At 38.4% G+C, this 26,127-nt stretch overlaps 3 protein-coding genes across 5 annotated transcripts; 1 reads left to right on the top strand and 2 right to left on the bottom strand.

Moving 5' to 3' along the window:
• The first annotated feature begins 472 nt into the window (after positions 1-472).
• Positions 473-8,153, top strand: LOC103707570 (microtubule-associated protein 70-4-like). 2 transcript variants are annotated; one of them, XM_039127634.1, is made up of 11 exons: positions 473-1,061; positions 3,289-3,374; positions 3,465-3,530; positions 3,623-3,793; positions 3,881-4,051; positions 4,141-4,296; positions 4,388-4,534; positions 4,836-4,907; positions 5,001-5,687; positions 5,783-5,922; positions 7,380-8,153. In XM_039127634.1, exons 1-11 carry the CDS (start codon positions 965-967, stop codon positions 7,390-7,392), a joined length of 1,806 nt encoding a protein of 601 aa, XP_038983562.1. In that variant the 5' UTR covers positions 473-964; the 3' UTR covers positions 7,393-8,153. The 2 variants fall into 2 exon arrangements, with proteins under 2 accessions (XP_038983562.1, XP_038983561.1); XM_039127633.1 differs by lacking the exon at positions 7,380-8,153 and adding an exon at positions 6,549-7,132 and having other exon boundaries at positions 474-1,061.
• On the bottom strand, positions 8,039-14,671 carry LOC103707571 (pentatricopeptide repeat-containing protein ATP4 homolog, chloroplastic-like). Of its 2 annotated transcripts, none has more exons than XM_017842950.3 (2): positions 12,331-14,671; positions 8,039-8,542 (listed from the first exon to the last, which is right to left on the bottom strand). In XM_017842950.3, exon 1 carries the CDS (start codon positions 14,515-14,517, stop codon positions 12,361-12,363), a length of 2,157 nt encoding a protein of 718 aa, XP_017698439.2. In that variant the 5' UTR covers positions 14,518-14,671; the 3' UTR covers positions 8,039-8,542; positions 12,331-12,360. The 2 variants fall into 2 exon arrangements, with proteins under 2 accessions (XP_017698439.2, XP_017698438.2); XM_017842949.3 differs by having other exon boundaries at positions 8,039-8,526; positions 12,331-14,669.
• Positions 14,672-19,428: 4,757 nt separating this feature from the next.
• LOC103707573 (protein PYRICULARIA ORYZAE RESISTANCE 21-like) lies at positions 19,429-21,450 on the bottom strand. The gene is made up of 3 exons (XM_026804840.2): positions 21,294-21,450; positions 20,321-20,402; positions 19,429-20,198 (listed from the first exon to the last, which is right to left on the bottom strand). Exons 1-3 carry the CDS (start codon positions 21,303-21,305, stop codon positions 19,588-19,590), a joined length of 705 nt encoding a protein of 234 aa, XP_026660641.1. The 5' UTR covers positions 21,306-21,450; the 3' UTR covers positions 19,429-19,587.
• Positions 21,451-26,127: the final 4,677 nt, after the last annotated feature.

Below are 26,127 nucleotides of genomic sequence, written 5' to 3'. Positions count from 1 at the left end.
TTGATATTTTTGACACAAACAAGGTCATAGCTCAAATTATGATCAGCCTTCTCCATTTGGAGGAGGCTCCCGTTTTGTTTTCCATTGAGATGCTCTAGGATTTATGTATCATTGTAGATTGACTAGAAGTTATGATGACAAATCTGTAAGACATGGAGGCCTTGCATATATCATATGATTGAACTTTTTTTACAAGAGTTGGAGCTCCTGAGCTCCATCTTTCAGAATAAATTCTAGAGCTTTTATCTAGTTAAATTGAATAATTTAAAAACCCATCTCTATCTTTTTTTTATTATTATTAACGACGGCCGACACAAGAAAATGTGCAAACACAAAGTACTAATTGAAAATAAACTGCACACCATTTCTTATACGCGTTTTCTCTCTCTCTTTCTTTTTTTTTCCTTCTCTTGTATGTATATATATATATATATATAGGATGTAAATAGAAATTTGGCTTGGGACTTCTTGTTCCTTGGTCCCCTGGGAGAATCTTCCCTCGAACGAGAGTTAAAGCTAGCCATCATCACCAATCCTCCAAATCATATATGAAACCGTTGGAAAATAGACCTAGCCCATCTTTTCTCTGGTCCTGTGGGGTTTATTGCCCTGATTCCCATATCTAAAACTTCAGACAGAAATCTTATTAACCACTTGCACCAACAAATTGGTACCTATTTACCAATAAAACAGCCGGCTTTCTCTTCAGTCTACGTCGAGTTTTTCTTTCTTTCTTTTTTTCTAAAAATCTTCTCCCTTCTTCTCAGCGACGAAACGCGCCTTCTCTCTCTGTCTGTGGAATCTAATTCCATTGATAAAATGGCTTCTTCTACACATAATCCATACTATAAATACCCCAAACAGCCTCCTTTGTCTGCTGGGCTTCTCTCTTACGAAGTTCGAACAGGGGAAGTAGGGGAAGCAGGGGAAACAGGGGAGTCTGGAATAGAGGACTGCGAGGGAGATGGGTAGCCTGGGCGAAGCTGGTGAAAAGGAGATGTTTCCAAGCCCTCCAGATCCTGTTATGATCGAACTCAATCGATTGGAGGACCAGCTTAGAGGTATGTTTATGTACAAGACTCCTTTGCTCTTGTTTTGTACTGGGTGTTCTGCTTCAAGTGTTTATTGTCTTGCATGAAGGAAAGGTCGTTCCTTTTATAACGAAGTTTAATGGACATCGTTAATTCTTATCAAAAATTTGTCCTTGGAGGATTTTTTTTTTTCTTTTTAAGGTTTCCTTGAGGAGGTGAACTTCGGTTTCCATTTCATTTCGTCTGTTCTTCTAATCGACAGTATTCTGTTTGTAATTTCTGATTGGCTTGCTCTTTATTTAGTTCTTATGTCCCGGAGATTCTATGGTTAAACATTGTTCTAGTTTAACGTTCTATTTCCATGGAGGAGTAGAAATAATTCGTACAAAAGAATAGGGGAGCTTAGCACCTTTTTTCTGATTGACTTGTACTTCTGACTCTGCTGGAATTTGTGGCTTTTCTTTCTTTCTTTCTTTCTTCTTCTTTTTTTTTTTTTGATGACTGGATCGAGATTACTGTGGAGTCATGTAGGTGGTTTATTTTACAGTATAGATAATGACTGAAGGAAAATTCATTCAGAATTAGTTGATACTTGATGGCTGCTTGTGGTCTTCTGAGAACAGTTTGAGGTCATAAGGAAACAAATTTTACTGTTGGAGACCATATGGCTACTTGATGCTACTAACAAGTAAAATAAAGCTTATGTTTGCCTGCATAAAACCGACCCCTTTTCTGGAACATTGGTCTCAGGTCATTGATGGTGTAACATGACTTGATTTGTATTGTTAGTTAAGAACCAAGTCACTGAGTTTTCTTTTTGATATATAACTTACCCATGAAAATGATGTATACCAATATGTAGTATACTAGAAAGCCATAATTTATCACAAAACAAACTAGACTTAAAAAAATAGAAAAAAAACCCTGCTGTATATACTTATTTTTTATCACTTTTAATATTAATCATGTTCTTCTTGACATTAGATAACTATTTCTCCCTTACTTCTGGTTCATTTCTTCCAAGTAAGCCTGAAAAGAATCTGAAAATTGTAATATGTCATAACCTAAAGCTTGACCCTTGTTATTAACATGAAGGTATGACAGAAATACTGGTGCAATTACTTGGGCATTATGCATAGCAGAAAGCCAAAGTTACTGTTCTTCCATTTTAAACAACATGGACAAAAATTTATGGCATAAGAAATTTGAGAGGAAAATTTTTTTTAACTCCTACTGCCTATTCTTATTTTTCTCTGCAGTTTGGTGCTGCATTCGTTCTTGGCCCTCTTATTATTGTTTTTAGCTGCAAAATTCTTTAGCCAGACTTCTTTGTTTCTATAATTTTACCATAGGGTTTTGCTCCTTTGCCATTTTATGGGATATCATTGGAGATGGGCAGCCTAATCAGTAGAGAGACGATATATTGGATTAGTTCTAGATTAGCACATATGAGTTTGAGATTCTTCATCTAATATATCCTATTGACTCTACAGAATTTTCATTTAATATCTGAGATGAAGAAATGGATACGCTTTGTCTCCACCTTTTTTGTAAAAAAAAGTGGTTTTTTTTTTTCGGTCCGAGTTTTTGTTGTGAATTAGATATGCGATTTGTGCATATGAAACTTTTGAATGTCAGAGGTGTCTATACTGTGTTTATACCAAGACCTAAATATAAATTTATTAGTAATGATACCTAATATTCACAAATCTCATGACTTGCCTGCTTTTTTTCTCCCATATATCCATGTGGCCTGATTCTGATACAATTTTTAGAACCACTTGAAAGCTAAATATCATTTAGTAAAATTTCTAATTTATGAGCTGCTTTATATGTCAAATGATCTTAATATGAAATGTGTGGATGTAGGATGAGTGGTATTTAAAAGCAAGGTTAATATTGAGACAGAGGCACTAGTCATCCTTTTATAATGTGGTACTGGCTTTAATCACTGAGGGGATAACATGACCGATGTGAGTTCATGTTCAGATTAGTGCAAGAGGCAATTAGAGATCCGGATTTCCCAATAAAGCTTATTGGTTGTGTTTATGTCTTGCAGTTTAAGAACACCTCCTTCTTACTATGAATATTAGTAAGAGTTGTTGGTTACCCGTCAAGAGAGCCAATAGTTATTTGAATTATGAATTATGAGTTAGACTACTAATTTGCCTATTTAATTGGAGTGAGTTCTTAGTTAAATGTAGCAATACACACCTCCAATTCATTTGCTTGCTTAAGTCCTTATTTTGATCTGCAGACAAGGAGAGGGAGTTGGGACTTGCCAACTATGAAATCAAGGCTTTGAAAGCGACGGAACTTATGAAAGATAAAGCTGTAGTGGAGGTAATGAATGTACTGAATTCCTCTGAAATGTAATTATTTGGATATCGTGGGTGTTTATTTTAAAGTCATTCTATGTCCTATTCTTTCCAGCTTAATAATGAATTGAAGAAAGTTGATGACAAACTCAGAGCTGCCGAGAAGCAACTAGAACAGAAGGTGTTCTGTTTGTTTCTTTAGATTTGGAATCTGTGAATATAGTTCACTTTAGATGGATAGCCTTTTTACAACTTAGATATATTGCTAAACAGAATCTTGAGATCAAGAGGCTAATCAATGAGAAAAAAGAAGCCTTGGCTGCACTGTTTGCTGCAGAGGCAGCTTTGAGAAGAGTTCATGCATGTCAAAAGGATGAGGAATACCTTCCAGTTGAGGCTGTGATTGCCCCACTTGAGTCTGATATAAAAAAGTACAAGAATAAGGTATGAGGCATAGGTTCTTCTGATACCATTATAACAAAAAACATCTGTAGTGTTGGTGTTTTTTGATTTTGTGGACTTATACTGCAGATTACGAAACTTCAAGAGGATAAAAAGGCTCTGGAACGGCTCATAAAGTCTAAAGAGGCGGCTTTGATTGAAGCAAAAAATATATTGTGTATTGCTCTTGAACGGGCACTGATAGTAGAGACTGTGCAAAACAAGAACATTGAATTGAGGAGGCAAATAGAGATATGCCAGGCATAACCATAGATGTATCCTTTTTGTTTGTGCACAAGCTGTGGGAAGTTAGATCACTAACCTTTCTGGATTCCTTTATCATGGTGCAGGAAGAAAATAAGCTTTTGGAGAAAACAAATCGTCAGAAGATTGTAGAAGTGGAAAAGCTTACTCAAACTATTCATGAACTTGAAGAATATATTCTTGCAGGCGGTGCAGCTGCTAATGCTGTGCGTGACTATCAGCGGCAGGTTGCTGAATTATATGTAAGGTTTTAGTTTGTCATCATCTGTTCCTCTATGATTCTTTCTCCAGAGGTTAATTTGGGGCATTAATTTATCATCATCTATTTTCTAGGAAGAGAAAAAAACTCTTGAGAGAGAGCTAGCAAGAGCTAAAGTTTCAGCAAATCGGGTGGCAACTGTGGTCGCAAATGAGTGGAAGGATGGCAATGGCAAAGTCATGCCTGTCAAGCAATGGCTGGAAGAGCGAAGATTTTTGCAGGTACTTTTGATTTGAACAAAATGCAAGAATTTTCAATGGTTTTCCTGACTGTTTGTATTTTACCTCATTTTCATGAAATTCCAATGCTCTTGATGTTATTTGAAGGGAAAGAGGAAGCCTTTCTATTTTCCAAAAGCATAAGAAATTACTGATGCTATTTAAACATGGTCTGAAAAGATAGCAAATAGCATAGCCATAGATCATACATGCATTATCATTTTAAATTCTGTCTGTCTTGATAAACTGATGGATAACATTAGTTACATTTAATGTCTTGACTTAAATGGTGATGCATTTGTAGGGAGAGATGCAACGGTTGCGGGATAAGGTAGCTGTAGCAGAAAGGACTGCCAAGGCAGAAGCCCAGCTTAAGGTATGAAATCTTACAGCTCACTTTTTTGGGTAAGTCTTTTTGTACTATATTTTACATTTATTCCTTGGCTTTTCATGTGAATTTAACGTACAGGATAAACTAAATTTGAGGCTGAAGACATTGGAAGAAGGTCTAAAGCAAGCACCAAGCTTATCACCAAAGCAAGTTGAGAACTCCAAGAAAAAATTTGGGTGCTCTTCAAATGAGGAACCAGAAAAGAGACCAACATTTCATTCAAGGGCTTCTGTTTCTGCCTCTAGACTCTCAGTTTTACAACAGCCTAATTCCGCATCAGAAGGTGTTATCACCAACAGAAATATCAAGCCAACAAATAGCTTGAAAAACAAGTTTGCTATTGGAGAAAATCTGGTTAGAAAGAATTTCTGGGCTCCAAAAAGCAAAGTTTTTGATGATGATGGGAAGGATAATGCAGAAAGAATTGCTAACGCTAATGGTAATATAAGTGATTCTATTGAAGGAAATACGGAGCCTTCACAAGAAGTTAAAGCCAAAGGTTGTGGTGACATTGAGTTGCAAAACAAGGGTGGTTCAGAAGATGACTGTGATGTTACTGTGCAAAGAAAAAAAGTGGTTCCACAAGAAGTTACAGTCAAAGGAGTTGGTGACATCAAGTCAAAAAATAAGCGTGGTTCAGAAGATGCCTATGAAGATATGGTATCAGGTTTTCTGTATGACAGACTGCAAAAGGAAGTCATCAACTTAAGAAAATCACATGAGGAGAAGGATCATATGTTGAGTGCTAAGGATGATGAAATCAATGTGAACAACGAACTTTTAGATAATTAAAAGCATTCCTCAGTTTCTTTAATTCTTCCTTTATGTTTTTTGTGACATATGCCTGTATTCCTATGCAGTTGCTCCAGAAAAAAGTTGATGCAGTAGCGGCGTCTAGAGAAAAGAAGATGAGGAGAGTAGCGGCGTCTAGAGAAAAGGAAGTGTTGGTGAAGTCAGAGGATACTAAACCAAGAAGCAAAACCCCAATCATCTCAAGAAGGTATATACTTGTTTCGCCATTTTGCCTCTTGGAGTGTGTTAAACTAAATTTTATCATGATTTGCTTCTCCTTTTGACTAAAATGTTACCTGTACTGGAGAAAGAGTGTCTTAAGTTCCCCTCAAAAGAGAGATAGAGAGAGAGACTGTCTTAAGTGTTTCATAGAGGAAATATATGTAGGGTCCCTCTAAACAGTAAGTTCACATTCTGTTTTCATAAAATGGCAGAAATATCAATCTGGAATTAGGAGTAGTCAACCTCTCCTATCTTCAAGCTCTGTTTTTTTTTTTTTTTTTTTTTTTTTTTTTTTTTTGCAGTTCTTAATCCTTTTTTTGTAATTTTAGTGTAATTGAATCTACTATGTTTGCTTCTAAGATCAGAAATTAAGGCAACTCCTCTTCGTTTCTGCATAGGGATAAGTTGGTGTTCCTTTATATTCACAGTTTTAAATTAGTCTTTTGAAAACCACACAAAGTTGCAGAAACTCTGCCCTTCATTATTCCAGTTTCCTGAACTGTTTACTTTTATTGAATTCTTATGACTTCATAATACTACTAAGCAACCGAACTTTACATTTAGATGTCTCTTTGCTTCCTTTAATTATGATATGGCCATTTGGTTTTACAGAGCTGTGAATCATCAGGAAGCCTCGAAAAGCTCAAGAGCTTAAAATTTGCTTCAATCCTCGTCTCATCATTTGCATCCAGTGAGGTGCTTATGTACAGCTTGGGAGAACATGATTGTTCCTAGTTAAAGAAATTTGTGTTTATAGAGGGAGGTAGGGTGCAATTATGTAAAACCTTAAACATGCATATCGTAAATTATATTCACATTATGCAATGAAAGTAAATTCAGTTTTCTATAAATAACCTTTTGAGTTGGTGTCCAAAAGCACTGCAAGCTGCAAATGCTGCTGATTGCTTGGTGAAATGGTTAGGACTTTTATGTCGCGCCTGCAAAGCACTATTTTTCTTGTTTGAGAAAGAATATCCTTTGTCTTCACTAACCGAGTAGTTCTTCTGTATTCTGGTTAGAAGCGAACAGTTTGAATATGCCTTTCTTGATCTTGTTCAAACTGAGACATATCTTGCTTGGGGGAATGCTAGAAGCAAACCAAGAACAAAAAAAAGAGAGAATAAAGTTTAGTATCAAATTTCTTTGTTCAATGCATTTTGAAGAGTGTACTTACAGAAGGCCGATCAAAACTGTGTCTCTTCATAGCAAAAAGTTAAAGAAGGGTGCTGAAACCAATTAGATGCACCATTGGAGGTCAGATGCTCCTTGCTCTCACTTCTCAGTACTGCGTATTGGTGCTTCAGCACAGCTTCCTGGGGTTTTTAGTACTAATTCTTGTCAGCCTCTATAACCTCTACCAACGAATGCTTACATTTGATAGATTTCTCTTATCGGCATCCGGAGCTATTTGCATTTCATAGTCTGAATTTATCCAACTTGCAGGTGCATGGCTTGATGTTTCAGACAAGCATAAAGTATATGATATATGAAGATGTAAAGGTATATGGTTTTCCCAGAAAAAAAGCATGTGCACTGGGATAGAGGTCGTCTCGCAGTTTTTGGCATATAGAGAATCCAACAACAGGTGCTGCGAAAAATGGAAGGAGGATACAACTTCTTTATCATGCATGTATGGTATGAATGGTTCCACAGGTAGGCTTCTGATTATTATACTACTATGTGAAAAAAAAAGACAGAGCCAGTCTTCTACAGGATCTTGGGCATGTATATAGAGCCCTCAACTTTGTAAAATGTGAGCATGAGAGATATTGTGAAAGTGTTATTGTCATGATTAAATCATTAAAGATTCCTGATTCTTGTCCATATCATGTGTTTGTGAGTGTTCTCCTGGCCCCCCCTAGTACTTTAAAAAGCAGTTGTCTTGGAACTCATCTAGCAGTCATACTATTCTGTCAAAAGAAAAAAGAAAAAAGAAAAAAAAAAACTAACAGTCATACTGCTCTTCTCTATTGCATTCTCTGGATAAATCGAGCTAATAGAGCTGCTGGATATCAGATAATTAGAAATGGCACATGTTTGGCCGACTCTTAGGTACGTACTACCACTGCAATAAGATCATAATGGAAAAAGGTGTTGCTACATTCAGCAAGTTCACTAATCATGGAATTTGAGAATGAAAGTGTACAATCATACGCCCTTCTATTGTTTATTAGAGATAAAACAACGCACACGTTTGGTATTAAGATACACTAAAAAGCCAACTTCGGATCATACTGCTACTCCCCGACCTCCAAGTGCCAAACATTTCTATACTTGCAATCCACCTGGCTAAAGATGTCTGGATTTAATTTCACATTCAGATGCATCACTGGCTTTTGACCATGCCCGGATGCGTGTAGCATTTTATGATGGATAAATTAGCCTAGATAAGCTATGGAAAGCCTCTTGTGCACAACTACACATGACCAAGGGGAACTGAAGCAGCAAGCTCGTGGACCAAGGGAAGCTCAAAGAGAGCACCAAAAGACAATCTCTGCCTAATGATAATGTGTCCTCCAAAAACCTCGACCGTGCTGGAACATCTTCTAAAACCAAGTCATTGTAGACTTCTGAGTCGAATGAGACAATCCTGCAAATGGCTTTCACTAGATTGAAATGAACATCGCGTAAATGCGCTGAGAAAAAAGAATTCCAATATGATGAAAATTCAAAAGATACAGAATGCTTTAGTTCTAAGAGACTGTACCAAACAATGCAACCATATGTGGATACTTTGTCTTTACAATCAGATACCTTTTGACCAAGAAAGTTGAATCCTATGGTTCTAAAGCACTCAGAACACAAGGAATAGGAGGACAAATTCCATGTAGAAGCTACATTTTCTAGTTTATTTTTGGGATTCATTATTGTAATTCCCTGCATTCCTCTTACAGTACATAATATTTCAGCCTTGTTGATCCAGCACAAAGCTTGGAGCCGATAGATACATTATTTACAAATAAGATTACATTAATAACATAGCATAATTCTACTTACTCATCAAAATCAAGTTTCATATCCTCACTTTGTTTAGAGAAATGCCAAGGTATCCCAATCTATAGAAAATTTTCCCTACACAGCTGCCTTGCTATATGGCATAATGGAATTGGTGCTGCATGAATTGGAGAGCCCCTTTCTAGTTCACGGTTGAACTGGAGAGCCCCAATTCCACCTTACCCATGCCCATGTGTTACACAAGGCAGTCCTGACCCTGTCCAATCAGATACCACAGCACAATACACAGCAGGTGATTAAACTCGACCTTTCCAGTATTTGTGACGGTCCAAATTATGGTAACCCCGCTACCCATCCACCTCACTCACACCCACTCCCTGTCCCCTGGAACCAAAAAGGGGAAAGAAAAGGAAAGGAAAGAAAAAAAGACATGCACACATGCACATTCGCGCACAGCACACACGCACACAGACACAGAGAGAGAGAGAGAGAGAGAGAGAGAGAGAGAGAGAGAGAGAGAGAGAGAGAGAGGCAGGGGGAGGAGGGAGGGAGCAGACAACGACTACATCGATGATATGCCAAGCCAAACATTGTAAGAAGTTCTGAAACTACATTGAACATATACATGTACCTGGAACAACTGTAAAATGACTCAGAGAGAATTCCCTAATCCATTATAAAGTTCTTGTCAGTTTATCTCACTAGAAGATTTTTTTACAAATGTATCTTAATGAGACATTAACAACTAGTGCAAGGAATTCACAACTATCATGAAAATTTCAAAAATCATTCAAATTTTTTTCCAAGATGTTCTGCAATATAATGTACTCTACTTCTTTCTTCTAGACAGCTTTTTGCTAAATAAACTATTTATTTTGATGAATTTGAATTGTGACTTGTTGATGATTCAGTCAAGCACAGTATAAGAGTTTCAGATGAAGGTGAACAAAACCATAGCTCATACAAAGAGACTAAAACTAAATCTACATGGAAAATGGTGACAATAAATCTATAGAACTTTTTTCTGATAATAATATGCCTAAATATCAGTTGTTAATAAAGTTTTAACGAAAAGTTTGCATAGCAAAGCTGTAGTAAGATGATTATGATAGCTTTCAACTTGTGTTACCTAGTCACTCATGTCCATGTCCTAGAATCTATGTCGAATACATATTTAAATCACATACACATTAGACATTTGGATACTTATAAAAAAAAATTAATTACACTTTCATTCTTTCTAGAAATTGGTCAAAAATATATATTTCAAAATAACTTTGTAAAATACTATTTCTCAAAAATCCTTATACTAATTACAAAGTTTAGATGAGAAACATGTATATTAGAAAAACTTGAGATATATCAACTTTTAATACTTTTGTATGATTAAAAGATATATATATTTTAATTTAAAATAATCTTTTTCTATGTATTCCAATATGTCCCTTTTCTTTTCTCCTCTTGCCAAGTCAGACGCTTGGACACTTGTTCGGATCTGGTTCTCATGTTTATCTCCATGCAACATTGCTTTCAGCCACGGCAAAAACTGGCCCTACGAAGAAAGGGTTAACAGGACTGAGGAAACTTGATACACATGGTAAAGTGCTAACCGTAGCTTAAAACCTAGAAACAGTATTTTGCAGGCTTCATGATACACATACTATGATCTGCTCCTATCTAAAATAAAATGATGTCATACTAAATGCATCTCCAAATTGTTTCTCATAAGTTTCATTAAAATTTCTCATCACTTTTTCAGCCTCTAAACAGCATCAAGTTCCTCTAGAATAAGGCTAATTATGCCTTTGCAGCACTAGACATCTACGGTCACAAATAGCACACACCACTCTGGTTTCTGATGTCACCCTAGAATGTCTTATTTCAATCTCCATCTGAATTTTGCATCTATAACGAGCTCATTATTTGTACAACTCAGTTTAGCTGTACAAAATCATCCCTCTTATATTTTGAATTTTTTGATCGGGCATAATTAGTACGTGAAGGAGATTCAGGCAAAATGTTTCTGCAAAAGGCATCATGCAATAACATTGCTATGATCAACCTCATCCATTAGCCTTATAAAGTTGGACCACTAATGTTATTCTATTCATCTTCTTGCTACTAAATTTGACCATAGTCTCAATAAAACTACTAAATTAAAATCCATACACGAAATACATTTTTTCCTGCTTCCATTTTCCAAGGTGTTCCATCATGATTCTAGGTTAGCATTCACCCCCATAAAAACTTTACTCAACACATTATCTAAAAATAGTAGTTTAAGAGGCTTAATCCTTGGAATCTGTTAATGTTACTTGTGTAATTGTTCTATGTATAATCAAGTGTATAATATCAAGCTATATAAATGCATATGTGATGCATGAATAAGAGACAAGAATGTTTTTTACTTGTTGCTTGGAGAGTGTCAATTAATACCAGCCAACTTATCAGTTGTTACCTATAAGACAAGTCATACCGGCCAAAATGAAATTTTGGCAAACAAAGAAAAAATCCTACAGATAAGTGCGTTTATTTGATTTGATAAGCACATTCAATGACTCCAGGCTCCAGCTGTCAGACAACAGGTCAAAAACATATTGATATGGTTACTTCAATACTAATTGATTTATAATGAAAATGTCCTTTATTATTTTTTTTTGTTTATTACTTTGTTTGACAGGACAAAACAAGCATATACACGCACACATTTTTTATTGAAGCATTTGCAGTAATGTGATCACTGGCAATGTTTCTTACTAGTAACAGTGGTATTTATCTGTCAACCTGGTAATTGCAAGAAAATTTATGACGTGTGGGGTAACTCAATTTATTATTTTTTATTTCCAAGGATGTAATGTAAGTATTATGAATTTTCTTAATCAAATGAAGATAAACACATCCGTCCCCAACTTCATGCATGTTACAATGTGTGCTTCCTGACTTTCAACTTCTACAACAAGGAGGAATAGAAACAGTTAATGAATAATCAATGACAAATCCATGAAAATTGAAAACAAAATTTACTAGTTTCTAGATGGAGCTGCAAAGATTGAGCTTACTGCAATAGAATGGCAAATTTATTACAAAGAAAACTCTGCATATAGTCAGACGATCTGAAACATATTCTTCCAGAGGGGCACAGTGGGTGGAGGGGGTCAACTTTTTCATTGTCACATCACACCATATATATTGAAAATATTAATAACCAGAGTTCATGATTACAAAAATGAAATGTTATGGAAATGCTGAGACACAGAAAACAAAGGAACAGATAAGGGATGAACAGAAGAAAAGAACAAGAATCAAGCGATATGCACCTCTGATTGTAAGCAAGCAACATGTGCTAAAGCAAACATTTAAAGCACTAAAATGATATTCTGAATATATGCCAGAAAATCAAAATGATATTTCAATTGCAATAGAGAAAAATGTTGCTTACAGACAAGATTCTTGTATCTAATGATGCAAACTAAGCAGCAACCGACTCTGACAAATTCCTCGACTCCAACCATGATTTAGCAGCAACTTTTGTGGTCAGAAACCATCCAACCTTATCTGGTGCCTCATGAAATGGTGCATTCAATTCTCTCAAGTGTGACTCAAACACAGATGCCAACCCTTTTTCTGAATATTTATGCTTCCCATGCCCTGTATGAATACCCAGGAGTGGAGGCAACTCCTCTCCATTCTCTAAGGCCTTGGACAAATCATTCATCCAGACATGCAAAGCAGTCAATGCTGCTCCAAGAGAAAGACTCTTCACATGTAAAGACCACTGTGTAGGAGATTTTGACTGTAGATCTGTATATATCTCAAGCCGAAGTGCCATATCCAGGAGCACACAAGCTTTTTCTGATTGACTGAGGTTTACACAGAGATCTATCAAGCAATTACAGTAAGCCTTCTTCACTTCATTACTGATGTTCTCGAAGAGCTCTTCAGCTTCTTGTTTGACTGCCTCATTGGCAGATCCTTCATCCACTAGTAGCTTCACTAAAGAACCCAACTGGACATTAGCTCTCTCAATACAGTTAATCACCTTCCCTAATTCTTCTGTCGGTGTCTGAGTCAGCACATTCAAAAGACAGCCACAAAACCGGTCATCTGGTGTTATCCCCAACTCTAATAGCTTGTCAAAACTTCTCACAACATCATCAGTCTGCCTAGCTTTCCCATAACACTGGATGATTGATGTAAGCACAAAGATATTTGGCTGATATCCAGCTTCTAACATCTCATTTAACAAGCCTTCTGCCTCCAAAACTTGTCCACTGCAAGAGTATGCAGTAATCAGAGCCGAATAGCTCCAGCTATCAGGCTTACAGTCATCAGGCAACCCCTTCATCTCCGCAAAAATCTCAGCAGCTTCATCAACACAACCAATATCAGCACACATCGATAAGAGCATGTTATACAAGATCACATTCATCTCCATCCCTTTCTCCTTCATCTGCCTATAAACACTAAGCGCATCCTCAGCATAACGAGCCTTGCAATATGATCTTAGGAGAGCAGCATACGTCGCCCTGTTGGGCACCAACCCCTTCTTATCCATCTCTTTAAAGATAGTCTTCACTTGCCACGGCCTCCCGGCCCTGCCCATGGCATCGAACAAGGTGTTATATATGACCACATTTGGCTTCACACCAAGCGCCTTCATTTCCTCATACACATTAAGTGCACCATCAAAATTCCCCGAATGACTGTAAACTCTGATCACCGTCGCGAACGTAACGGGATCAAGACGCCACCTTTCCTGGCGGGCACGATCATACAGGCCAAGAGCCTTCTCGATATTGCCCGACCGGCCATAAGCATCGATCATCGCGGAGTACGTAACATAATCCGGGCTGCATTCGAACTCGGGCATCTTCTCGAACCACTCCACAGCTTTCTCCGGCAAATTACAGAACCTGGCGCAGCTAATAATGGTCGAAAACGTCACGTTATCCGGCTTAACTCCCCTCTCCAGCATCTCCTTCCAGAGGGCCTCCACCCCATCCCAGTTTTTAGACTTCCTCAGTACCTTGAGCGTCACATTGTACAAAATCACCTCTTTGTCGATCTTGATGCTGTTCTGGAACCACCTGAGCGCGAGGACGGCGTTGGCAGAGTTCTCCATGCAGTTGAGGACGGTGACGGCGTCCTGCTCGGTGGGGCGGTCGGCGAGGGCGGAGATGGCGGCGGTGACGGCGGCGTCGGTGGGGTCGGAGGAGTCGAGGGAGGCGGCGAGGACGGAGAGGCGGGCGTAGCGGGAGTCGGAGGAGTGGTGGCGGAGGCGGGCGGCGCGGGGGCTGTTGGGGTTGACCCAGATGGAGTTTTTGGAGGGGGTTTTGGGCTTCTGGCTGTCCAGGGATTGGGGATCGGAGTCCATAGAGGTCTGGGAAGAGGGGTCTTGGAGGGAGACTTTAGTAGGGGTATGAAGCGGAAGGAGGGGTTTGGGTGGAGGGGAGGAGAGGGAGGGGAGAGGGGTTTTGATAGGGTTTTTGTGCTTCCAAGAAGAGAGGAAAGGGGAGGACAAATGGAGGATTTGGGCAGAGGAGGAGAAGAGGGGATGTGAGGGGTTGTGGGGGAAGGAGTGGAGGTGGTGGGATTGAGATTTAGAGGAAGAGAGGTGGAATGCCATCTTTCCTTCTCTCTCTTCCTTTGGTTAGAATGTTGGGGAGAGGGCTTAGAACTCTTGGGGAGCCATAAAAGATCTCTTATCAGTTAGCACTTAGCATCCAAGGGTGGTGGTGCTTCAAGGGCTTTTATTTTAATAAGAGAGCTGGTTTGGGCCAGTGAGTGAGCTGGGCTGGTTGGGCTTGGTGAGGCAGAAATATGGAAGACAAATAAGTAACATTTCCAAATACTATACCATGAAGATAGTTTGCAGCAAAACATGTAATAAGTTCACTACAATAACAAATCTTGCTTCATCCAAGATTTCGACCAAGTTATCAAAAATAAGTTTAAATACTTGAAGAGATGGAAGTTCTCACCAAAAATAATGAGATGATCTGAATATGAGTCTTGCAAAGAAGAAAGAAATCTCTGGATGTGATGCACAAGCATGTTAGTTGGAAAATATACACTGATAGGCATCTCATCTTTCTGGCCTAGACCTGCACACATATAAGCAAGTTAGCATATATATCGAAATGCATGTTATATATCACCACAGTTCTCTTAAACACATCATATATCACCAAATCAGTAATTTTATTCAACAGTAATTCAGTGAAATTACGTTTCATTAACTAGTTAGCGTACGTCCGACTCGATAATGTTATCATGCTAGTATTGGACTAGTTTTGCTCACACTTCAACCCATGGCAGGCCAAAACATATAACTAAATATAATTTATCATCTTGATTTGATTTCGGCATTGGACTAGTCATAGCATGCTCCAGCCCGTGGCAGGCCAAATATATGCCTTGCTTTTGCGCATGGCTGACAACCATAATATTATATCTTAACCCACGGCTAACATGCCATGTTTCACATATGGCCAGCTAGTCCATATGACCCCCTCTTTTTTCCCCCTCTTATAATTATGAAAAATTCATTTTTATTATGTCATAACTATGAGTAAGTATAGTTTGTTATCTAGAATTGATTTTCCGACATTGGATTAGTTGCAGCCATGCTTCAGCCTGTGGTAGGCTAAACACAATATTACATTTTAGTCCAAGGTTGCGACAATACATACACCACATTTTTTGCATGATTGATCAGTCCAGATGCCACCGATGCTTCATCATACAATCATAATTTTCTTTGAATCATTTACACTCTACATGATTACTATGCTTAAGCACAAATTAATAAGCTTTATACAAGTCTAGACTTAGTAACATCATAATCCATGCAACATCAAATTAATCAGCACATAACACACATAATTATATATATATATATAATATCCACAATCATACAAAATACATTTATATACAGAACTTCAATAATTATGTAGATGATTGTGTTGAGGAATTCTTACCTCTACTAGTCTCAGACTCAAATACAATATCGAACTCAGAGGCAAAAAGGTGGGCAAAGTGTTTTGCTTAACACCTTCTTGCCCCGACTATTGTTCACATATGGAGCCAAATCTCGTTATCAGAATAATTTTAACTATCCATGAATTATGTCAGATGATCATAGCAAGGTTGGTTTGGAACTCTCCTTCTAGGGCCACATAATGCTGACATGGGATCCTTGGATATGCAATACCAACTCAAAGCTTCTAGTTGCACAATGTTGGCCTAGGATCCCTCCAAGGGTCAATTGATCTACAAGGTGTTGGGTCTTTTCCTCGGGTCCATCCAGGCATCTAGAGAGAGAATAGAGAAAGTAGGGAGAGAGAAAGATCCCCAAAGAGAGAGCAAGAGAGGAGAGAGAAGGCAAGAGAGAGAGAGAGAAACTTACGGTTCTCTTCTCAAAAGAGAGGAATGAAGAGGGCTCTAAGGCCGATCATACCCTTGGCGGCAGCGGCAGCAGCAATGGCCCTCGGCAACCAAAATATGGCCATGTTCGGCAATGGCGACTAGCCCGACGGAAGAAGAAAAGAAAAAAAATAGGGGAGAGGAAATAGGGCATCCAAATCTAGTGGTGACTCTTCGGTAGCAATCGGGTCGATGAAGCCGTCGATGACAACCGAGTGACTCAAAGATGGGTATGGAAGAGGGATTAGGGTGGATTATCTTGTTTCTGATAATGAATCGATGGTGACTCATTGAGAATGATCAACATAAACCAAAGGAAAACTCGAGGTACTTTGCCGACAGTTGATCAGAGTTTGGGCGAGGTGATTAGAGCGAAGAGGGGTCCTTTTATAGGCTAAGTCTAGGGCTCCGACGAGCTCTAAGCTTTCCAGCGTCTGACGGAGTCAGGGAAGAAGACGGACTCCTTCTAGGAATCCGCTTCTTTCTTCTCACTTGCGAGCCACATGACATACAGGTTTTTTTTTGTTTGTCTCATGCTAAAATTCATGCTAGCTTATGGGCTGATCAATGGACCGGGCCTTACACCTTTGAATAGCCCCATACAAATCTTGCTGTTCATGGCCTCACACTCATCTTTGGACTCTCACAGTCAGACTCGTTATAAGTATTAAACAAGTAAACTCTATGAATCAAAAGGTGCTTCATTTATTCCCTTGCTCTCCTGTTTTTTTTTTTTTTTTTTTGGTAAAAACAAGGAGCTCAACTCTGGATTGAAATAGAACAACCAAGTTTAAAATCACATCATACATACTACTAAAGTACAGCCAAATATTCACATACAGATTTGAACGCTTCCAATAATAAGATTTAGAGCTAGTAATTGGTGTAGATAATCCGCTCAACTAGCGCAGGATACAGAAACATTTGGAGGCTATGGCTCTTTTTTTATTTTTTTGGTTTTACTAAAACGGATGTATCATACAATATGGGTATGGACACAATAAAAAAATTGAAAAATAATAACTTCCAGAGCACACTGGGCAACTTTCTCTCCCCCACCTACAGAGTATTTTCAGAGTGATTGGCTACATACGATACTACCCAATCCGCAGCCTCGTTGGCATATTTGTATACATGCTTCGTCTGAAAGACCATCCCATCACAAATTATGGCCCGGATGCTTCTAAGCAGCAGGTGGTAGTCACCCACACCACCCGAGCTCCATTGGATCCACTCAGTAACCATCGCCGAATCGCCCTCAAGCAGGACAGCTATAGCTTGCAGTGCTTATCAGGCATAACCAAAGCCAACCCAGGCCGCTCTCAACTCAATTCGGAATCGAGTTATCGAAGATCTAATAGCCTCCAGCTGCAATCATCCTAGAATCCGGATCCCTGATGATAAAGCCAGCACCTCCTCTCCTACCGCCATCCAGCACGCAGTTATCAAAGTTGATCTTAAGAAAATTCGAAAATAAAAGCTTCTAGGTGAAAAATACTGTAGCTGTGGCTTCACACCGAGAGATGCCCACCGAACCTGCTGCCCTTGCTCTCCCATTTAATGTGACTCCCATTTGTCTATTTCATCAAAAAAGAATACCCGTCCATCCACGCAAACCGACTAAACGACAACATCCTTAGTTATCAAAAATGTTAAGAGGGCTTATGGTCATAATACTAGATGCTGACTAGATTTTTAAGTGAGCAAGGCTGGAAATCTTGTTTCAACTTGCTTTGTCAAGTACCTACTGGCAAGCGGCAACGGCACGGGCATTGTCAATATGTGCTGGTGAATAAAAACGCTGTCAACTCCAGCTGTCCCACCTCCAATCAAATTGAACTTAAATGTAGTTGGGAGCAATATGGCCAAGAAGAAAAGACACAATCCTGAAGGTCTTTTCGATTGCAAGCCATGATAATAGTATGAAAGAGAACGGCAGCCGTGGATGAAATTCCAGGGTTTGAATTTTTCAGGCAATTAGTAACTTGACAACATACCTAACAAGTTGACATTTTCCCGTCTATTGAAGAAACAACTCTTAGGCATTGTTTTAAATCCAAAAAAAAACTAATGCATTGTTCATTGAGATCATAAGAAATATGATAGCAGAGAAGGGTGGATTGAAGTGCACATTAATTAAAGAAATTGCTTTAAGATGTGCCATCTGAATCATGAGTTGCCGGCCATGACTATGTCAATCAACGTCACGCTTGCTCGGAAGAAGAAATAAAGTAGCAATAGAAAAATAGGGATTAACCAAATGAAGGCAAGCCTCTCTCACTTTGAGAGAGACGCTTATTTACTATTCCTTTAATTAGTTTTGAGTCACAATGCTGTCCAAGTCCGAGTTTGAAACAGATTGAAGAAGACCAATTCTCGAATAATGAATGGCCATCCATGCATGCTTTGCATGATGACCATGAGTAAACAAACTTAGATGGCATCAAAAACAACATTTGGAATCAAGTGATGGGTCCACCATGGATGGTCATGAATTTTACGAACTGATCATAGGCTACTACCAATTAAGATCTGCCGTACCGACCATACCGATGTATCGGTGGGCGTCGGTACCAGTTCGGACTAGTACTGAATCGGTACCACTGGTTCGGCTTGATTCATGCATTCAAAAGCCTCCAAAAAAATTGGAACTGGTACAGGCGGGTACCGATCGGTATGGGTCGATACTAGTTTTTAACATCGAATAGGACCGGCCAGAGCCAATATTGGTTCGGTACGGGCTGAACCAACTGATACGGATCGGTTCAACATTCCTTATTACCAATAAAGAAAACATAAATAGCAATGCCGAATGCAACATAAAACATGGGTGGAGAAATTGGACTCCTGACAGCAACGAGTACCAATCCCAACCATAATGAAAACAACCAAGAAAGGGTTCATGTCCCATCTCCTACCAACCTATGTTGAGAAGACCATCTTCACTGCTATATGCAGTTTCCTGCACCACCCGGCAAACCCTACCAACTTTCTGATAAGCTTCCAAATTCATCATTCATCAACACAAAATCAACGAGACGTCCAAATAATCTAAAACGATTAAAGCATTAGTTTATTTGTTCATGCAAGATGATTATCCAAAACAGACAACTTCACAATAGCCTTTATATATATATATATATATATATCACCTCTTTACTCCCTCATAGATCTGACATCCCCCACCTTATTTAATATTCACCCAACAAGACATGAAATAATAAGATTATGTAATAAATATTTTAAGCAAAAAAGAGAAATGGGAACATGATCACATGATGGTACATGACGTTGATGGATCCTCCTCGCAAAAGAAATAGCATGGCTTATTCCCTTCATAGGATGGCCCACCATGGGCCATGGGTGGACCATTGGCAACCCATCCATACACCCTTCCACATGACCAGCACCGGCACCCCCCATAATACCCCTCGTAGTATGGCGCACCGCAACAAGCCGGCCAGACCGGTGGCTGACCCGGGACCGGACCGACCGTCACCGGTTCAGGCTTCGGCGGCTTTGGTTCACCCTTTGGCTGTGCAGGCTCGGTCTTTGGAGGGTCCGGTTTTGCGGCTGGTGGGTCGGCTTTGGGCTTCGGTGCCGGTTCAGATGGTGGTGCGTCAGCTTTTGGCTTTGGTTTTGGTTCTGGTTCGGATTTAGGTGGCTTGGGTTTCTCCTTCTCAGCTGGGGCCGGTTCAGCTGGCTTAGAGTCCTTGGGAGGGTCTTTTGGCTTCTCCTTGATCTCTATGATTTGGATGTCTTTGATCACCTTGCAGGCCTTGCAGCGGAGCTTCTTGGAAAGCTTTTGGGGATCAAATGGGCCAGAGATCGTGACAGTGTTGTTCTTCTCATCGTAGGAGATAGTTTTTATGTTCTCTCGATCTTAATTGTTCGAAATTATGGAGAGAAAGAAGGTGATTAGTAGAATTGTTAGTTGTAATATGGAAATAGAATGGAGCTGAGAAGCTTTTTTGGGGGGAGGAAGGAGAGGAGTGGTTGGTTACCTTGGAGCTGGCAAATCGTTTTCCTGATCTTTTTATAACAACGGTGGCATTCTAGGTCAACTTTCAACACCAACGTGGAGATCTGCGATAAGATTTATAAAGTAGTCGCAGTTTAGTGAAAGTGAAAACAATTTTTAGAAGACCCAGCCGTAAAATATATGAAAATAGTTAAAAATTAGAAATGATAACATGGTCTTGATATGGGGATTAAAAAGAAGGGAAAAGAAAAAAGAAAAAGAAAAAACGAAGTAGACGCATGTACGGGTTTAAATTTCTAGCACATAGCATTTTTTATACTATATTTTTGGGAGAAAGTGCATGCGCAAGAACCCCATCAACTTTCATACCGCAGAGATAATGAAACAAAATCATCTCCAATCCTATTAGAGAGAGATTGACTCTCAGAGATAGAGAGAGTACGTGGTTCACAAAGGAAATAAGAAGCCGCTTATTAGAGAGAAGAAACAGAATGGTGGAAACTTGTAAACAAGAAATAGAATTCAGAAGTTCTTCTTGGGGTGGAAGAAAGAAGGCCGACTTGCAGATAAAATCAATATATATATATATATATATATATATATATATATATATATATATATATATGGGTACTAGAGAAATTGGACAGTGAAGAAAAAAACAGCAGATTGGTCTAATTTCAACGGAGAAGAGAAGACAAAAGAATGATAACTTTGTACAGCAATTTAAGATCTAAGTGAGAAGGAAAGACAAGATCCAAGTTGTGACATGTGATTCCAATGATAGTGGTGAAACAATCAAGTTCTAAGTTTCTACCATATGACAAATAATAATGAGTAGCAAAGTTTCAAAGTATCATTGACATAAGTAAACTTTGATACAATGATAGTATGAGAATTATAAGGTTAATTTAGTGAGGACAAACCATCACAAGCCTTTGAAAATTACTTGCAGAAAATACAATCAAATGGCTTTTGGAGAGAGGAGAATGCCTAACCTTTCCTGCCATTGCTAGAGTGAAGCCAGATCCCAACTCTGGATAGGGGAAGCGAGCGAGCGAGAGAGAGAGAGAGAGAGAAGGGAGGGGGAGCGGTGGGAGAGGGGAACTTGTATTAAAACGTGTCCAGGCACCTACCACCCAATCACATGGGGTCACGTGTCCAAGAACGTTGAGAGATATCGTCTAAAGCATTAGACTTCTAGCTTGTTTGCATGCGCCACCGCACTTGAAATGGACACGTCCATGAGTTGGCTACCTTCGCGTTCACTTGTGCAGCCTTCACGCTTACGCACGAGAGCCCAACATTATTGACCTTGGAAAGAGAGTCGGACAAAGAAGGGGTTGGAGTTAGCTCACCTCATTCACAGCATCTATTTAAAATATATGATCTCTGGAGGAAATTAAAGGAGAAGGAACAGAAGGAATTGCCATGAATCTAGCTAGTAAAGGGAAATCTTAGTGTATTAATAATGATGAATGGTCTACTACGGAGGTCAGGAAGACAATTAACATGAAGTTCCAAGCTTGTATATATCTCCTAATCTTAGGATACTTCCACCATATCGAGATAGGAGTGTATGCTGCTCGTCGTCAAAATCCATGACAGGAAATTTGTCGGTGTCCATAGATATTGATGGAGATATCGATAGATGTCAGAGATTTAGGTGGCCGGTCATGATGTCAGAGATTTAGTACCCAACTAGCCTAAAATTGGGTGTCAAACCATTCCCACTAAATTGTTTGGGGGTTTGTGTGAACCTCAAAACAATAGAAACAATGGGTGCTAGTAAAAAGAATTTGCTTTTAAGTGTAGGATTTGAATTTGAGCGCATTGGTTTCCTTTTTCCTTGTATCATATCATTCATTGTACAAAAGATTCTAGGTTCCCCACTCCCTCTTTCTTCGGCAAGAACTTTTGAAATACATTTATGGTTGAACCTTTAGGCCAGGTTGCAAACTATGGTCATTGAAAGCCATAAACCAACTACCAAAAGAAAGCCATAAAAACCCTAGTAATTTGTATGACAATACTACGTACACATGATAGGCATCTATAGAGAAGTAATATTGTACTCCTCAATAATCTATATATACGTCCTACCTTGTATATGATAAATAGATTAAAAGAACAATCAGTAATCTCTTTCACACACACAAAAAAAAAATTCTGCGTAATTAGCAATATTTCGAGAATTATAATATTAATTTTAATTATCCCAACATGGAGAGTCTTCTGATCCATTACACCATATTTGTGATCTTGAAAATAATGATTAAGAACAGAAGAGAAGATAGCAATATTTTTTGATGGGGAGGTCGTGACAGATTTCTTTCTGGTTGACATGAGCATGACTGTGGTAATTTCAGCCGATCATCTGGTTGTTGTAGTCCAAATATTTGCATCCATGTATGTACGAGCATGAGTTATCAAGAGAGATGTCATCTCAAGATCAGCTCAAACTTTCTCCACTTTTTTTTTTTTTGCTTAAATCTTTCTCCACTTTGGGAGCGAAGAAAGCGATAACCATTGCACTAGAAGTATCAAACTAGGAAATTTAAGATAAGATGTGAAAGAAGATCCATAAAGTACATATAGATGTGATAGAAGACTCGTTGTACGAGGGAATCGAATTTGATTTTCTCTGCAAGGAAATACTGCACCTCTTGGCCTTAAACATTCTGCATGAAAATCCACAAATGATGTAGGAAAAAATGTCATTGCAATGGTGCCAATGGTTGGATGAGAATCGACAGACTGAGATTGGGGGCAAAGTTTCTTGCACTCTAGTCCTCTTGCTACAAGTCCATATCATAATTAATCAGAAGAAATTATATACTACATCGTATGCACCATATAGCTATGCACCGTGCCAATCACCTTGGCTCATTCCTGTGGCTCAAATTTTATTAGGTCTGACCTAAAAATCTCTAATCAAAAGAATTTATCAAGCCAGGCAAAGTGTTACACCTCGAACCTAGAGCACAACAGACGCTGCATACCTATAGAGCGGACCATACGAGCATGCAATATCACTGATTAAATCATATTATCTCAAAGAAATAATAATAATTCTTCGATTTTTAAAAAATTATTTAATCAAGAACTAAACAAATCATTCTTATATTCAATTGTCACATAAGAAAAATATGCTGACTATTTATTATTATTCAAATCAAAAAAAAATTGTTCAAACCAAAGTAGTCTAACTAGTCTAAACTAGAACTTCGGTAATTGCGAATATCTTCAGAAGATCTAGCATAATTCCCCAAGTTCCGATCAATTATGATTCAGGATCTGAAAAAGAAAAAAAAGAAAAAGTAATGAGCTATACTAACTCAGTAAGTAACATAACACCACAAAATGGGGTCTACGCATACAAATTAAATAATTAAATAGCATGATAATTACTGAAAATAAATCAAATTTTAAATAATACATATATATCTTTTAAAATTTATTATTATTTTTATAAACTGATACTAAAGTCCAACATCAAGCTATGGCTACATAACTTAGTGGCATGGGTCATTTACAGGATGCACAAAGTACCAGATGTCACTATTCTAATCACCGGTAGTTTGGTGTCGAAATCAGTTTCTCATATTATAAGTTGATAGGGCATTGGAGGGGCTAGATCATAACCGTGTTGAGAGTACATAAATATTAAACAAATTTCCTAATTTATCTAATTATATTATCTAAATTTCATAACATAATACATATTTTTTAAAATAAATACTATTGTAATAATAACATGCCTGACCCATGTAATTAAGTATAAAATAAATACCACAATCAAATATAATAAACTAATTACCACAATCAACAAGATTTTTTTTGTCAAAACATCAACTAATGTTAATTTAATTGATCTATCACAAGATCATAAATTATAGCACATTATCCATCGTAGAGCATTTGAGCATAAAATATTCTTCAAGATTGATAATTATACTCAAATTCTTTCAAAAGCATAAGCTAAAAATCTAAGAGAAAAAAAAAGGTTCATAATAAAATATTCAAATTCGAGATCAATTAATGCTAGAACCAACATTCCAGTAATCATAGACTTCAGTTGCTAGAAATTTTCTTTGCATGGTAGATAGGAGAACCTAATAATGAAATAATATAATGATAACCTAATCAATCAAGAATCAAAAATACCATCTTTTTCTTTGACAACGAAATTCTCCTGATAAGAAAAACCATCACAAACTTTTCCAAAGCAAAGCGATGCTATTTCTAACCAACCCAAAAATTATTCAAACCACCAACATTTTCGAGATTTACTAGTTAACTTCCAATCAAAATACCAACCTTCATTGTAAACTGAAGAGAGAGAATTTTAGTCTGGGTTCAATCAGGAATTTGGTCTTGGTTGTTAATAGCACGGGCCATCCTTGCATCTAATCCACAAGCCCAAGAGAAATCAGTTTTTTTTTTAAATTAATAAATAAATAAGGACAAAATGGGGAGAAAAGAAGAAATAAGAAGAAGAAGAAAATGAGACGAAATAGAGGGAAGAGGAGAGATGAGACCAAGGAACGGTGGTGGCAGCCAAGTTGTGGTGGTAGGGGGGTCAATGGCCAGCCGGAGGCGATGGTGGCTGGTGGAAATGGGTCGCATGGCCAAAACTAGAGAAGGGAAGCGAAGAGTGGCAGCACCCCAAGCTGCCTCGATGGCAAGGAAGAAGCAAGAAGGTGGAAAGAAGCTCTTCCATGAACTGTAGTGGTGGCAACACTCAATTGCAGTAGTAGATTTTAGCAGATTTTGGTAAAATAGGTCTCAAAACAAAAAAACAGAGCAACAGAAAAAATAGAGTGAGGACGAGACTTCGGGTGACAACACTTGGCTGTGGTGGCACGACGGCCACCGGAGAAAAGGAAGAAAGGGAGGAGGGGGCTCGGAGATGGTCCGTCGTGGGGGATGAGGGGAATTTGAAAGAAGGTTTTTGAAAAGGATAAGTCCGATATAACAGTGATAACGCCAGCCGTTCGCCGGTTGGAGTGACCCTAACGGTTGGCAGCCATTGGCACCAGCCCCGCGGAGATCACGTCGACCGTTCTCTGCGGCCATATCTCCAATGAATAGGAGATCGGGTAGAGGAATGCGGTTCCTTTATTCCGATCCTTTTTCTCCCTTTTTTTTTTGAAGTTCTTAACTGAAGTCGGTTGGGCCTGCCAACTTCAGTCCAGAATAGGCCTACTAGGCCAATTCTCATGCAAAGACTAAACACAAATAAGTTGAGTAAGCAAGGAGTCTGCTTTTAAGCACATTACAACAAAATTAGGAATCCCTAACATTATTTTAGTGATATTTTTCAAAAAATGTTGGAAAATGCTTGTTTAGCCCGCATTTAAATCAAATTACTGGGTCTTTTGTGAAATCCATTGAATTAGCGATATTATTTTCTGGTATTTTTGGGAAATGCCACGGAACTGTATTTTACCCAAAATTTTTGGTGAAATGCTGGTTATAGAAATATATTCTTATTGTATGATTAGCCCATACGAGTTAAAAATGCCGGTTAATAATGTATTTTTGCCAGCTTTAATAAAGTAACTAATTAAAAACCTGGATTAAAATAAAAAAGTCCTAATTAAAAACTAAAACTCCACGCCTAATTTCTCCCCCTCCCGTGCTCCATCCTCCGCCCAAATCTGCCACCGTTCAAATCACCACGAACAGATCCCTCCCACCAGCTGGATCGCAATCCCGGTTGCAATCCTAGTTCCATGATCAAAGGAACCACAAATTATTGTAGTCACTTTAAAAAAAAAAAAGACTCGATGTTACAATCTAATTTGACTAATATTTTTTCTTTTCCTT

Source organism: Phoenix dactylifera, chromosome 6 (genome assembly GCF_009389715.1).
Source record: "Phoenix dactylifera cultivar Barhee BC4 chromosome 6, palm_55x_up_171113_PBpolish2nd_filt_p, whole genome shotgun sequence".
In the NCBI taxonomy this organism is placed as follows: Eukaryota; Viridiplantae; Streptophyta; class Magnoliopsida; order Arecales; family Arecaceae; genus Phoenix; species Phoenix dactylifera.
The sequence above is the reverse complement of the archived record's forward strand: the minus strand, read 5'-3'. Positions and strand labels throughout refer to the sequence as shown.

Coding starts and splice junctions, on each gene's coding strand:
- LOC103707570 (XM_039127633.1), top strand. CDS start 965: ATGGGTAGCCTGGGCGAAGCTGGTGAAAAGGAGATGTTTCCAAGCCCT. Junction 4,908..5,000: donor AGGCAGAAGCCCAGCTTAAG/GTATGAAATCTT, acceptor TTTAACGTACAG/GATAAACTAAATTTGAGGCT. Junction 5,923..6,548: donor ACCCCAATCATCTCAAGAAG/GTATATACTTGT, acceptor TTGGTTTTACAG/AGCTGTGAATCATCAGGAAG.
- LOC103707573 (XM_026804840.2), bottom strand. Junction 20,199..20,320: donor AACGATTTGCCAGCTCCAAG/GTAACCAACCAC, acceptor CGAACAATTAAG/ATCGAGAGAACATAAAAACT.
- LOC103707571 (XM_017842950.3), bottom strand. CDS start 14,517: ATGGCATTCCACCTCTCTTCCTCTAAATCTCAATCCCACCACCTCCAC.